Raw genomic sequence first — 16324 nt, 5'->3', positions numbered from 1 at the left:
TTAGGATGATTCTTACTTACCTGTTAAAGGTAGTGCAGGTACTCCTGGCCCTGGAGAGTGTGCTTCACTCTTTGAACCGGGCTGACATACCATATGATTGGTAACTAGATGACTATACAGGATGTCTCTTGTGGTAGAGACAAATCCACAGCCATGACAAACACCTATAGTAAACCACAAGAGTTTTAGAAATATTGGAAATCTATACCAACTCTATTAACTTTATATACAAAATATGCTATTTTGCCCTATGTACAGTATTTTAGAACTGATACCTTTTTAAAAATTAAGTTTACTGATGTGTTAGCGTTAACAATTACATAGAAACATGTATGGATCATTGAGCTCCTTAAACTTTCTCTCCCATATGGATAAACTGTAGATAAATTATCTGTGCATAACGTAAATTACCTGACTTTTGGGGATGTCACATAACATATCCTGCTAATTAACCATTTCTTTTATTGCAACACTGTATTGCTTGTCTTCAACTAATCACAGATGCACACTTCAAAGTTATTCGCTATTTGATGAGTTCATATTTGAAAATTCCCCCTAGTACAGAACCACTCCACGTTCACTACCTCCATGAATACTTCCCAATTCACCATGCTAATAACTTTCTTAAAACAGTAAACTTTATTTTCTTGTACAATACTTCTGAATAGAAACAAAAACAGAAATGTTGGAAGAGTTCAGCCGGTGAAGGGTAACATCTGTGGAAAGAGAAATCACTTAGCATTTTGGGTGAGGGACCCTTACTCAAAACTGGGGGAAGGGAGGAGGGTTGTCAGTTTTGAAAGCAGAACTGATAGGAGGAATGACGCGCAAAACAAAAGAGTTTATGGAATTGATTAAGTCAGATCAGGTGATAAGCAGCACAAGTACTGATTGTCAGCAAGACAATTTATAGAAACAGTGAAAGGGACAGTGAGTGAGCTGTTTTGGTAGCGAGCCATCAGACAGACTGGGATAACGGACCTCCACCGTGCTGTAATCACTCTATCATTCTGTGCATTCACTTCCCTGAGTAATAAACAGTACTCTGTTAGGTCTCCTAATCTTACTGTGTTTTGATTTTGCCTGATTACATTGATTTTTTTCCTAACTGTCCAGGTATAAGATCCTGTTTCCTCTCGGATGTATTAAATTCGCCTAACAACGTTGACAATTTCTGAAATAGTCTAGCAAACTACTCAATTCAGTACATAATTAAAGAGTGACAATAAATATTAACCTCTCACAAATGACTGAATCATGTAAATGAATGAAAACTCTACTTGGAAAAAAAATCTGCTTCGTCTCCTGGCCTCAGTCGACTATTTTATATCTGAGAATTGGATTTTTACTTACAGATCTGCCATTGAAAACATAAATAGTAACTGTTTTCTCAAAAGACAAAAATTGGAACGGAGAAAACAAGAGGACCACAGTCAGTCTGAGAGGCCCAATACAATCATGAGAAGAGATTAGCAAACACTGTTAATTGAAGTTATGCAATTCATTTATGCAGCTAGTCAAAGGCTATTGAAGGGATCCATTGAGCAACTTTTAAATGAGCATTTTTTAAGGTAGGCCAAAATGATCTATATTTACACACACGCATATTATATATATTATTATGTGTATGTATATATATATTTGCAAACACATATACACACACACACGCATACATATATAAATATTTTTATCATCAATTGTATCACAAATGAAATTTGTACAGGTATCTTAGTACCGTGTTCAAGATTATAAAGTATTATTTCATAAACATCAACTTAACTGCTGGTTTCGCAGAGAGGCTGAGGTACCAGAGAACAAATTGCTAATATATGCTGGATAATGGAGAAATCAAGGGAATACCAGAAGAGTATTTCCCTGTGTTTTACTGACTACACTACAGCCTTTGTCAGTGTGGACCATAATAAACTATGGCAAATCCTTAAAGAAATGGGGATACCTGGATATCTGATCTGCCTTGTGAGAAACTCGTATGAAGATCAAGAAGCAACAGTTAGAACTGAACACGGAACAACAAACTGGTTCAGGATTGGGAAAGAAGTACGACAAGGCTGCATATTGTCACCCTACTTATTTAAGCTATAGGCTGAACACATCATGAGCAATGCTGGTCTAGAGGACTGAAATGGAATTAAGATTGCCGGATGAAATAATTACAACCTCAGATATGCAGATGATACTACTCTAGTGGCTGAAAGTGAGGAAGTTTCTAATCAGAGTGAAAGAAGAAAGTGCAAAAGCTGGCTTGTTGCTCAATATTAAGATAACCAAGAATACGTCGATCAGCCCCATTAACTCCGTGGAAATAAATGGAAAGGAAGTGGAAGCAGTGACGGATTTTGTCTTCCTCGCTTCAAAGATTTCTATAGATGGTAACTGCAGCCACAAAATTAAACGGCGTTTACTTCTCAGGAAGACAGCAATGGCAAATTTAGATAAAATACTGAAAAGTAGAGACATAATGTGTCTACAAACATCCATATAGTCAAGGCTATGGCATTTCCAGTTGTGATATATGGCTGTGAGAGCTGAACTATTAGTAAGGCTGAATACAAAAGAATCAACGCTTTTGAACTTGGATGCTGGAAAAAAGTGTTAAGAGTTCCTTGGACAGCGAGAAGATCCAACAAGTCAATACTTGAAGAAATACAGCCAGACTGCTCACTAGGAGGCTTGATTATGAGACAAGAGCTCAAACATTTTGGCCACATCATGAGAAGACAGGATTCCTTGGAGAAGACGCTCATGTTAGGTAAAACAGAAGGCAAAAGAAGGCAAGGACGACAGAGGCTCCATGGATAGACAATATTACTCAGACAATGCGTATGACTTTAGGGGATCTTAGAGAGGCAGTTTCCAACAAGAAGGCTTGGTGTACAGGAGTCCATGAAGTCACAAAGAGTCAGACTCGACTTAACGACTGAACAACAAGCAATATTGTCTCCAAGTTAGAACACTGTGTGTTTGAAACTTAAGCACAAATGTAAGCACACATCACACACATTGTAGTACCAGAGGCATGCAATATTTTTTAAAGTAGCCTCACATCATAAGATCTCTAAAGTTGACTTTAAAAATTCAAAGAGGCTACAATAAGCAAAGCTAATTTTTGTTGACATTGGAGAGAGTTCAAAGGAGGTTTATGAAAATGACTGGGATTAAAAGGCTTTGTCGTATGAGGAGCGTTTAATGGTTCTTGGCCCCTACTCACTTGAATTCAGAAGAATGAAGGGTGAACTCATTGAAACCTATCGAAAGTTGAAAGGCCTGGAAAGAGTGGATATAGAGTAGATGGTTCTTATGGTCGGGAAGTCTAAAACCAGAGAATACAGCCTCAGAATAGAGGGGGTCCTTTTAGAATGGAGATGCCCTTGGAAGGGCTGCTGGCTGGTGTCGCTGCCCTTTGAGGGGCTGCTGGTTCGAGTCGCTGCCCTCTGAGGGGCTGCTGGTTTGTGTCGCTGCCCTCTGAGGGGCTGCTGGTTCGTGTCACTGAGGGGTTGCTGGTTCAAGTCACTGCCCTCTGAGGGGCTGCTGGTTTGTGTCGCTGCCCTCTGAGGGGCTGCTGGTTTGTGTCGCTGCCCTCTGAGGGGCTGCTGGTTCGTGTCACTGCCCTCTGAGGGGCTGCTGGTTCGTGTCACTGAGGGGCTGCTGGTTTGTGTCGCTGCCCTCTGAGGGGCTGCTGGTTTGTGTCGCTGCCCTCTGAGGGGCTGCTGGTTTGTGTCGCTGCCCTCTGAGGGGCTGCTGGTTCGTGTCACTGAGGGGCTGCTGGTTTGTGTCGCTGCCCTCTGAGGGGCTGCTGGTTTGTGTCGCTGCCCTCTGAGGGGCTGCTGGTTTGTGTCACTGCCCTTGCAGAAGAAGCTGGTTTGTGTCGCTGCACTTGGAGAGGCCTCAGGTTCAGGTTGCCTCCCTGGGTCCTGATGCTCTCGGAGGTGTTATCAAAATTCTGAGATTTATGGATTGGACTTTAGTTCAAACTAACTGTAGTTCATTTTGGTCTCTTTCAGTTCTTGTTGCCGGTTGGCTGGCTGGGAGTTTGGGGTTTGATGTTCTTTTTTCTCCACGTAGGTGATCTGTTAACTTTTTTGTGTGAGGGAGGGGTTGGGGTTTGCAAGTTTTTGTTTCTTTTTCTTTTTCATCTGGGGCAGGATTGATGTCTTTCTTTCAACTACTTCAATGGCTTTTAGTATTTTATGGCTATCTGGAGAAGACCAATCTCAGAGTTGAATTTTGCATACATACTTTGATAAAATAAACCTTTGAATCCTTGAAGATGTGGAGGAATTTCATTAGCCAGAGTGGTGAATTTGTGGAATTCGTTGCCACAGGCAGCTTTGGAGGCCAAGTTATTGAGTATCTTTAAGGCAGAGTTTGATAGATTCTCGATTAGTCAGGGCATGAAGGGATATGGGGGAAAGGCAGGTGAGTGGGACTAAGAGAAAAATCGATCAGCCATGATGAAATGGCAGAGCAGATTCAATGGGCCAAATAGCCTAATTCTGCTCTTAAATCTTATGATCTTGATCTTTTGATCTTAATATCCCCAAAACAAAATAAAAACAGACTCATCATTCATCACATTACTAATTTTACTTATCTTACCATTTGCTAATATGCTTACTAAAGTAACCCTATTATGCCTACAATTGTTGCATATTTGCCGAAAATGAGATTGAAATATCACAAAGGAATGAATAGGTGCTATATAAATAGGGTTTAAAAAATAATAAAGTTTAAATGTGGTGAATTATCACCTCCTTACTGCATAGACGAGAAATGGGAATTAGTCACTTTTGGTGACTAAAGCAGGCTGAGTAGAATAGGCATCAATAACTCATTCACTGAAACGAATGTTTCACAATTGTGGAAAATAGAAGATTATGAGGGAATACTGGATTGAACTAAGAGATTCCGTCATCATAACTCTATAAGCATTTAATTATTTGGTAACTGTTAAAGCAAAACTCCAGTTCAAATTTAAATTCAGATGACTACAAACCTGAATAATCTGTTTCTACAAACATGTCTTAAAAGTAAGCACATTTTTACCTCCTCCCCCCTCCCCATTTACTGCAGGAACCGCTCCCACTGTGATTCCTTTATCCATTTGCCCCTCCCCACTAATCTCCCTCCAGGCACTTCTCTCTGCAAGTGGCTAAAAGTGCGATATGTGCCCATTCACCTCCTCCCTCACCTCCATTCGGGGGCCCCAAACAGTCTTGCCAGGCGAGGCAACACTTCACCTGCGAATCTGCTGGGGTCGTCTATTGTATCTGGTGCTCCCGATGCGGCCTCCTCTATATTGGTGAGACCCGTCGTAAATTCGGGGACCGCTTTCTTGAGCACTTCCGCTCCATCCACCAAAAGCGGAACTTCCCCGTGGCTCAACAATTTAATTCCGATTCCCATTCCTGTTCCAAAATGTCAGTCCATGGCCTCCTCTTGTGCCACGATGAGGCCACCCTCAGGGTGGAGGAGCAACACCTTATATTCCATCGGGGTAACCTCCAACCTGACGGCATGAATATCGATTTCTCCTTCCTGTAAAAAAAAATTCCTTTCCCCTCTCCTCTTCCTCTGTTCCCCACTCTGGCCTTTTAACTCCTATCAACTGCCTGGTGTCTCTCCTTCTTCCCTTTCCCCAATGGTCCATTCTCCTCTCCTATCAGATTCCTTCAGCTCCAGTCCTTTACCTTTCCTACCCACCTGGCTTCACCTTCTATCTATCCTTCTTTGCCTCCTCCCAACTTTTTATTCTGGCATCTTTGTCCTTCCTTTGCAATCGTGAAGAAGGGTCTTGTCCTGAAATGTCAACAGCTTGTTCATTTCCGCAGATGCCACCTGGCCTGCAGAGTTCCACCAGCATTTTTTGCGTGTTTCTTAAAACACATTCTAGGTTACTAAAGTAGATGGAGACATGAGACAAACCACTGTAGTACTTGCATAAATGACCAATTTAGATCGCGTTTACTTTGGACCGGTCTAAATCAGAGTTAAGAGTAGCAACTAAAATAGCTGTAAATTGAGATTTTTTTGCTTGGATAATCTGGTTATATGCCCACTGTTACTGATTTACATCCTTGCAACCCTATGTGTCGTTCTATTGATTGTCTAGGACAACAATTAAATGGCATTCATTATTTTCTCTGATCTGTGATCCTTCAATTAAAAAATGCAAAAATTGAAGAAAGTAGAAGAAAAATTCAAGATTTTATATGGATTTCAACAAACAAAAATGGGATTAATGTTAATGTTTTTTCCCCAAAGCATTTATGTCCCAAATACAGAGGTATCTTAATCTATTCCAATTACCACTGGAATAATGAAAGCTTTCAGGAAAAAAAGGACAAGAGCTCTAATGTAAATAAAATGATAGCACTTTAAAATTATCTGAGCTGTACATGTGGCTTGGGGTTCTCTAGAAGACCAACCAGTAAATAAAATCACTTGCCTCTCAGTTAGGGCAACCAACTTTTGATCTCATGCCTGCCCAACATATAAAAATGGTAGCTTGGCCAGAGACCACTGGCAACTAACTGAATCTTCATACTGAAATCCCATCATGAAAAGCTACACCCTATGAAATATGTAATTCCTTTGTCTTTGGATAGTTGGCAGAGTGCACTTATGCAAAATATTAAAAGTTATAGCACATTGTATCCTATATTATTTAGCAGTTTTAAAAATGTAGAATATTTACTTAAAGTTTTAAATGAATGAGCAGTTTAAATACCAAAGCTTTAAGAGGCTATGGATCAAGCGTTGGTACATGTGAGAAGTAAAGATGAGTACTAGATGGTTGTCTTGAATATAGTAGTCAGAAAGGCTTATTTCTGAGCTATATGACTATATAAGTATATATACTTATATCCTAACATCTCCTAACATGCTGTTTTTTTTTTACAGGGCTATATACTTAGTTACATTGCAAGAACTCACAAGAAAGCCCTACATTACATGTGGCGAATTTTATCCTAAAACTTCTTGTAGACTCTGAGGTTAAAAGATAAATTACCATTCAGGGTGTCCGTGTGCACTTTCAAGTGTCGCTCACAGTTTGCCTTTGTTGTAAATGCAGACAAACAGATTAGACATACAAACGGCCTTTCACCTGGGCAATAAAAGAACATCGATCAGTCTGAAAACCAAATCATTGAAAGGAATCACTTTAAAGAAAAGTGAATATGGAATGATGCTGTTCCCATCTCTGCATTTTTACTTTGTGCTTTGATAATATTGCAAATTGGCAATGATTAGCCACAGCCTGCCTATTTAATTCAGTTCATTCTGAATCGATACAGCCAAACAGCAGGAATATATTCCAATTTAACTTCTTTTCTGTGTTATCTCAGCACAATGCAATTGTATATAGATTCTCTCCATTCCCCTCATCCCATTCTCTCCCTATGGTAAAATGTAATAACTTTTGTTGTCATATTGTCTTCCCTCACATCTCAGAATTTTGAGAGGGCAAATGCAGGTGTGAGTATGGTGGGCAACTTGACCATGAGGTCCACAAACAACAACTAAAAGTCTATTAGGTTTACTACACGGCCAGACTCTTGTTTTCTTTAGCATCTCTCTAACACCTCACTTCCCATCTTGAGCCCTATTGCAAAATGGATTTTGCTGCCCCTTGCTAAGCTCCTCTAACATGCACATCTGAGTCCAATAGAAATTCTGGACAAATTATACCCAATTCAATGTTTCCAAATTTTCCAATCATTGTGGGGAGAATAAATGGCATTAGTGTAATGCAAGAGTTCCCAACTTGGGATCAATGCTTAATGGTAGGGATCCACAGTATAAAATGGGAACCGCTGACATAATGGATAGCTGATGGTTGCATGGGCTTAGTGAATCAAAGGGCATGTTTCCCTGCTCTCTAGCCCTCAATATTATGAGAACAATTTGAGCTTTCTGCAACACCATGTTTGTCCACATCAAATGTTCTGCTATTGTTACATTATATTCTTTCTGCCTACGTCATCCATGCATATTTGTACCCTCCCTTCAATCATAAATTGTTTTAATTGGTCTCTCAAACACTATCCAACAATTCTTCTAGAAAAACTTGAATTAAAAAATTGCTGTAGGTAGACGTGATACAGGATTAATCCCTTGGATATGATTCAACTTCCCGTTTGAAACTAAGGATTTCTTGTCTAAACTGAGGATGTGGCTTCCCTAAGGAAAATGATATCCTGATTATTGATGCATTTCCAGATGTAAACACTTCATTTTTACCAAGAGAAAGCTACAAGTATGAGCTATTCATTGATATTCTTGTTACAATTATAAACATAATTAAAAAAACAAATTTAAATAAAGACTTATCAAATATAAATATTTCAATATATCAAAGCAAAATGTCCAGGTTTCCTTCAATGTTCAGGTATCAGATCTGTACCATAACACCTTGACTCCTTGGTCATTGCTACGATGAACAGCACCCCACTTGTTGTGCCCACTATGACTAATTTCTCAATGTTTTGACCATCTTTTTCAAACGGAAACACTAATCTGAAAGCAAGGAACTGCAGATTTTGGAAATTCGAAATGAAAACCAGAGAACACTAGAAATACCTAGAAGGTCAGGCAGCTATGTAGACAGAAACAGAGCTAGCATAACACTTTACAGCACCAGCGATTGGGGTCCAATTCCCACTGCTGCCTGTAAGGAATTTGTACATACTCGCCATGACTGCGCAGGTTTCCTCCGGGTGCTCTGGTTTCCTCCCACATTCCAAAGGCATACTGTGTAAGCTGTGGGCATGCTACTTTGGCACAGGAAGCATGGCAACACTTGTGGGCTGCCTCCAGCACATTCTTAGACTGTCTTGGTCGGTGACACAAATGATGCACTTCACTGTATGTTTCAATGTTTTGATGCACATGTGACAAACAAAGCTAATCTTTAATTTTCAGTCCGATGAATTTTCGAAGTTCCTCGAACACTAACTGCATCACTCTCCACTGATACTGTCTGATCGGCATTGCTCTAAACTCTGATCTCAGACTAGCTTTTAAAAACTGCTTGAGAAGCTGCTCCACTTGCTGTGAAATTTGTCTGAGATTATGTAAATGTGACTCAGCGTGGAGAGGCTACCTCTGAGAGAGGTGAGTGGTTTTGAGCCCAGCATCTGCAGAGTATTTTGTGTTTACCATTGTAAGGTGAGGGCTAAGGGCTGGATACTGGATGGCATGGATTGCTGATGGGCTGATAGTCACTGCTTCTCTCCGTTTCACAGCACAGCTCAGTATTCCTGACCCAAACATTTCTTTTTAGCCCTGAACTCAAAAGTGCTTGGGGAAGCTACGTACAAAGAAGACAGTGGCAAAGTGTCAACACAACCAACATGTGGCGATGAGGGAGACAGTAGGTTTGGAGAGGTTTGTGAACACCTGGAAGAGATGTTCCCTGTCTCTAGCAATGTATGGCATATCGTGCCCGTCAGAAAACAACTCCAAGCTTCACACCTCACAATACACCAACATGCAGTAACAAAGAGGGCAGGAATTCACACCAGGTTTCTGGCAGAACACGAGTGAATGCCTTTGAGGAACACAGGGTACCTACCGGTGAGTGCTCAAATTGGAGAGCACAGCCACAATCATGAATCGGTACTCTGTGGGCAGTCCTAAGCAGAGTACCAGAGTATAAAGAAAACACTAAAATATTGATATCTACAAGAATTTTCTTTTAAAATTTAACAAGTTTCAGTTGGGGGAATAAGGTTCAGGAACTCTGTGATGCATGAATGACTTGCATCAGGTTACAGGATTGTGCCAACTTTCTCTGCTCTTAAACACGGCTCCATTTGATGCATCTTACAGGATTGCCATAGCAATCCTTACTAAGGGATAGCAATTTTTTCCAAAACTGTTAAGTTGAATTTTCAAATCAAATTTAATTTGGGTGAACAATATTTGAGAGTTTTACATCATATCATTTAGAATTTAGATGAGTTCAGGATTGACTGTTGTTCAGCCTGACAGCCCGGCTCAAATTCGGAAGCTTAAGATCTCGGGGCTCTGGAGATGGGCAGATCGAGGGTCGGTGTCACAGCAGGAGACCTGTGTATCATTGGGGGAGTCTGGATACCTGCTGTGGGCCTGAAGACCCAAGATCTTTGCAATCTTCGGGCACAGAGCTCGATAAAAGCAACGTAACCAACTTTTAGCATCGTAAACCAGCGAGTTGTTTGTTACGTCTCCCGGCTCGCTGGGAAAATGGAGACACCTTTTTCTCCCTTATTAGGGAGAGAGAGAAGCTGCAGTATGTTGAATGCTAGGTGTAACGCGAAGTCTTTGGGGTAACTGCAAGTCTGTCTTTGCTACTGCTTTGCTCATGGTTGAGTGCTTGGTGATGGTGCTGAAACCTGTTTTTTTTTGCCGGTGCGGGGGGTGGGGAGGGGGAATTGTCGCTTGCTGCCACTTACATGTGGGAGGGAGAGGAGCTGTGGAGGGGACTTTGGGGCTCTTACGTTTATCTGATGTTCACTCTTTGAGGCATTTCTCTGTCTTCATGGATGTTTGTGAAGAAAAAGCATTTCAGGATGTATATTGTATACATTTCTCTGACATTAAATTGAACCTTTGAACCTTTGAATGCTAATTCTTCCTTGTCAGATTTTTTACTTTTAGTGGTGAAATCTTTAAACTCTTTTCATGAACACTGTTCGGGCAATTATAATTCCACCAAGGAGTGAAGCAAGAGAGCACAGTTTTGATTTCTGTAATGGCACAATTGATACATGGGGAGAGATTAAACAGACTAAACTTATTGTTTCTTGAGGTTAGAAGTGTGAAGGGTAATGTCATGGAATCATATAAAATTCATAAGGAGCTTGATAGGAAGCTGATGCTTCCTCTTGGCTGGCACATCTCAAAACAGAGGGAATGGTCTCAAAATGAGGTCTTCAGAGATGAGATAAGGAGCTCTTTCTTTACCCAGACAGAAGTGAATTTATGGAGCTCTCTACCCACGAGGACAATGGACATTCAATCACTGATTATATTTTTAGCTATTAAGAGAAACAAGGGACATGGGGAGGGAATATTATTGCAGGGAAGTGGAGCTGAGGTAAAAGATCAGTCATGATTTTGTGAATGATTAAGCAGGCACCAGTGTCTAAATGTTCAACAATTTGTTACATTCCCATATCTATACCAGATGCCATCAACTTAGACACCTGTTCACAGGAAAGAACTCAATAATCTCTGCATTTTCTTCCTGGAATATTATTATTGTTATTTGTGGGCACAGCAAGTGCACACAAAATTACCAGATAATCTTGGTTATGTTGATAGATGGAAAAAATGTTGATCAAGAACTGGGAGAATAACTCTGCTGTGCTGTATAATATCGCCATGGTTTATTTTTATACTCATTCAACAGAGGGACAGCTTAACAATTTAAAACTTCATTCATCAAATGGCACCTTCAACAGTCAAGCTGTGCTAAATTATTTTTACAAAGAGCTCTGTGGCTGACTAGAATTAGATATCTATGAAAAGACAATTACTGAACATTAAATGAGTAAGAAATAAGATTTAAATTTTAAAATATCTCACAAATACAATAGTTGAGGGAATCTATTTGTGGACAGTTTTGGAAAAGTATGGCCCTGCATATCCGTATGTATCTGGGAGCAATTTCATGAGTATCATATGAACATGGAAGTCAATGGCATGATCTGTAGTTTGCTGTCGTTTTCTGAATGCACTCTTGTATAAGGTTGCGATGGTTCCCTGACATTTATAGTGGGGTGTTCATGGGAATATCCTGTACCAAGTTAGATGGCGAAAAAGGGGCTAACATATACACAAGTAAACTGTAAATACTTCTAATACTTTTTAATATGTTGTTTTGTACAATCAAGACATTTAATTTTACAAATCTTAAATATTTGACAAGTATGACAATTCTGGTTAAGGAGATGATGTAGGTGGGGCTTGCTCTGCCACCCAGGTGAAGTCATTACATTACATCCTCTGATGATCGGGCTTGCATCCCCCACCTTCCCCAAATTCCCATGAACAGATGATAGTTAAAAGGAAAGTAAATCACTAGTTCTGCCTGAGCTTCACAATAGGTCAATGGTAAGCACAGTTCCACATTAGGTCAATGCCAAAAAAGTTTCTATTGAAAAATAGGTAAATTGGAATTAATTTTATTATTTTAATTGTTAAAAGTGTGGATTCAGAAATTCTTTTACTGAATGATAACAAAATTGGATTAATTGTTTCAAATACTGTTAATGTTTAACTTCATATGGTATAATTTAACCATTTGACTTTATTTAGAATACAGCAAACTACATTATTCACAAAATCAGGAATGATTACTATGAAGACAGCATAAAAATTAAAAGGGACTTAAAATGTGTTTACTGTTGTGTACTAACTGCAATCTAGTAACACTTAGAAAATAAATTAAAGACAAGCATAACGCTAGCTTTAAATCTAATACATTATTATACGAAACACTCAATCCTTTCAGGAAATCAGTGTAATCCAAAGCACGGATTGGCTGCTTGTGAGAGAATTCTCAGTCATTCGGAATGTGACTGCCATTTTCTGATCTTTATTCATTAATCCCAGTATATTCCAGTGACCATGGAGCCACCATGGGTTGCCAGAGTCTATGCCTCTCACTTATACTGGACATACGCCAAGCGCACTAATAAACATGTATTTGGAATTTGGAATTTATGCTGTTTTTGGTCATTTTTAAATGATCTAATTTACTGCATGCATTACAGACACAGCTAGCATCATTCATTTCCTAAAGCAAATAAATTCTGGTTTGATAAAAATTCCCTGCCTGTCATTTTTGACTAGGCACGATCTGGCAGATTTCAAGTTGCAAAACTGCACAACAAACAATTTCATACTATCAATATGGAATAAAAGTACCCATTTCCTCACATTAACTAAGTGATCAGATTAGGTCTGCAATCTGGCTCCTTGACAGCACTGCTACTGGATCCATTTCAAAATGAAGCCTACTGAATGAAAAGAACTTATTCACTGATGCAAGGCGACTTACCACTGTGACTACGCACATGAATCTCCAGTGAACTAGCACTGGGACAGCTTTTGTTACATTGTGGGAAGGGACATATGCGCTCGTGTGGGGATGGTTCCTTCAGTTTGTCTTCCTTGGGTGTGGATGGAGACTTCTGTCGACTGGCACAGTAGTACATCAAGTGAGCCTGAAGGTTCCTTTCACTCCGATACCAAATCCCACAAGATTTGCAAGGGAAGATGTCCTCTAGAATAATCACATTTAAAATAAATATTCAGAGGTAGCATGAAGACTACAAATTAAGCAGGTAATTAAATTTGTTTCTGATTGATTGTTTTTTTTGTATTCTCCTGGTATTCTGAACCCAGAAACAGGACAAGCAAGTACAATGCAATATAAGATACCAATTAATGTCAAGTTCTTATCAGATGTGAGAAAATATCCTGTGCCACAAATATTCAATTCATTCTACATTCCAAGTAGATAGGCCACAGGAAGTTCAGGTAAGTGAATCCAGGATTGAACAGCATGTCATATGAGGAGTGTTTGATGGCTCTGGGCCTATATTCACTTGAATTCAGAAGAATAAGTAGTAACCTCATCGAAACCTATTGAATGGTGAAAGGCCGTGATAGCGTGGATGTGAAAAGGATGTTTCCTATGGTGGGAGAGTCTAAGACCAGAGGATACAGCCTCAGAATAGAGAGGCATCCTTTTAGAATGGACATGAGGAGGAATTCCTTTAGCCCGAGAGTGGTGAATCTGTGGAATTTGTTGTCACAGGCAGCAGTGGAGGACAAGTCTTTATGCATATTTAAGGCAGAGGGTGGTAGATTCTTGGCTGGTCAGGGCATGAAGGGAAATGGGAAGAAGGCAGAAGATTGGGGCTGAGAGGAAGAATGGATCAGCCATGATTGAATGGTGGAGCAGACTCAATGGGCCCAATGTCCTAATTCTGCTCCAATATCTTATGGTCTTATGTTGGCCTTATGTAATGACTGGAATTCAATTCAATAACAGATGATCTTATTGATATACTAGATGGACCAGACAGATGCGGAGAAGATGTTTGCCCTCTAAGGTGAATCTAAACATAGAGGATGTACATGTTCAGAATAAGATATGGCCAATATAATTAAATGATGAATAGCAATCTCTTCTATTGGAGGATCATGAATTGTTAGGTATTTACAAAACAGGGAGCTGTAGAGACCATATAATTAAATGTTTTTTAAGCCAGGACAGATAATTAGTGCAAAAGGGAGTCAAGTGTGAAGGAAAGCAGAAAGGGATGTAGAATCGAGTCCAACATTAGAATAGCCATGATTTTATTTAAAGGTTTAGCAGGTTTGAACACTACATCACCTACCCGAGATTCTATTTCTATAAATTCAGACTTAAATGAGGAAGGGAAAGAAAGAAAAGCACTGGGTAAGGTATTTCATATTCAACACCTTATCCATACTTTAATTAGTTTTCTAACTTTCCCTGCTGAAATTTTTACCAAATTCCAGAACTTCTACTCATCCAGATTACTGTTTCAGTATCAAAAGATTGCAGACTATTGAAGGCAGCATTTCTTAGGACATTAAATCAAAATATTAAGGCAACAATAATCAGACATCAAGAATAATTATATTTTAGTTAAGCTTTCCTGCTAAACATTAAAACACTATACGAATATGTCAACCACAGCAATCACAGATTTTATTTTTATTTTACTGTAACTTACTGTTGACGACTGCAGTGGCTAATATTGCAGCCATTCCTGCCTGCTGGGGAAGCAGCTGGATGTCTGAATGCATTGAAGCTGGATATGTGGCTGCCTGCTCTGAGCCCTCTGCCGACTCCGCTGGCTCCACCTTAACACTGAGATTCAACACAGGAGTTTGGGTACTCTGTTCCGAAGGATCAACAGTTGCTTTTAAACATTCCCCTTCTACGATGGGCTTTGTGGTTTTGCACCAGATCTGATCATCTGTAGGAGAATACAGTATGCTTCTGTGAAATAAATTCTAAAAGCTTTTAACCATGCTGCTACCGAACGAACACAAAACACAGTCATGATTCCATAATCTGCAGCAAGTTACTCCCAAGAAATGCACAAATACTCTACAAACAGAATTATGTTTTAACAACTTACAAAGATAATTTTCTTTTTACGTTAAAACTTGTAAATTTGTTTTCCTTAGTTTCCACATTAAGACTCATTTCACCTTTACTGACTCACTACCAGCTGTTGTTCTTTTCTTCTCAAAACATTTTTTTAAGAACATGGCCAAAAGTTTTTTTTTCCCACAACTTTGTTACCTTTTGCTTCCCGATTTCACTCTGAAAATTTAAGATTATATTTCAAATAGTATTTCCTCATCCAGGTTATCCAAACAGGAGAAAAAGCTTTTCCATCTTTACTATAAAACCAAAACTACAGTTATGTAACAGTAATTTGTACATTGCAGCAATGAAAATTTCCAAGATCCAATTACACAGATTGCTAAAGTTATTGAATACCAACCTCAGGAAAAATGCACTTATAACCGCAATCTTTAAGAATTCTAAGGTCAAAATACCCTCTCTGAAGTTTGGTATAACTAAGAATAAAAATTATATTCCAGTTTCCTTGACATAAAGGTGATATCTATAATTATTATCTTTAGTCCCTCTGTAGACTAAACCTATGACTCTGTGTTGGTTAGCTCTAACGGCCATCTAAAAATTTGCTGATGACACTATTGTCTTGGCAGAATCATAGAAGATGACAAGGAAGCATACAGGAGGGGTATGAGGTGTATTGTAGGGTAGTTGCAAGCAGGCTTTTTCCACTGAGATTAGGTGGGACCTCAACCAGACGCCATGGCTTAAGAGTGAAAGGTGAGAAGTTTAAGGAGAACATGAAGGGGAATTTCTTCACTCAGAGGGTCACGAGAGTGTGGAATGATCTGCCCCAGCCAAGTGGTGCATGCGAGCTCAAATTCAACGTTTGAGAGAACATCGATAATAGGGGTATGGAAGACTATGGTCCTAGTACAGGTCATTGGGAGCAGGCAGTTTAGTTGGTTTTGCCATGGACTAGATGGGCCAAAGGGCCTGTTTCTGTCCTGTACTCTATGACTATGACTCTAGGCATTAGATACCGTAGACCAGTTGGCTGAGTGATGTCATAACAGCAATCTTGCACTCAAACATCATCAAAACTAGAAACAAACTGTGGACTTTAGGAAGGGGAAGGCAGGCAAATCAACAGCATTGTCTCATTAAAGCACCCGTGGTGGAATG

General features: G+C 39.6%; 1 protein-coding gene across 6 annotated transcripts in view; it reads right to left on the bottom strand.

Annotated features, from left to right (window-relative positions):
• The window catches only part of zfpm1 (zinc finger protein, FOG family member 1), a 215001-nt gene that overhangs the window by 6086 nt on the left and 192591 nt on the right, over positions 1-16324 (bottom strand). For 5 of the 6 annotated variants that reach the window (XM_063067020.1, XM_063067022.1, XM_063067021.1 and 2 more), the window contains 4 exons: positions 14781-15026; positions 13070-13294; positions 7031-7126; positions 21-164 (listed from right to left, as the gene is read on the bottom strand). In XM_063067020.1, coding sequence (XP_062923090.1) covers positions 21-164; positions 7031-7126; positions 13070-13294; positions 14781-15026 — 711 coding nt within the window. The remainder of the gene's footprint in view (positions 1-20; positions 165-7030; positions 7127-13069; positions 13295-14780; positions 15027-16324) is intronic. The other variant, XM_063067023.1, reaches the window with a different exon arrangement.

This window comes from Mobula hypostoma, chromosome 14, assembly GCF_963921235.1.
Source record: "Mobula hypostoma chromosome 14, sMobHyp1.1, whole genome shotgun sequence".
NCBI lineage: Eukaryota > Metazoa > Chordata > Chondrichthyes > Myliobatiformes > Myliobatidae > Mobula > Mobula hypostoma.
Note: the sequence above shows the minus strand (reverse complement) of the source record. Positions and strands in the feature narration are given on the sequence as shown.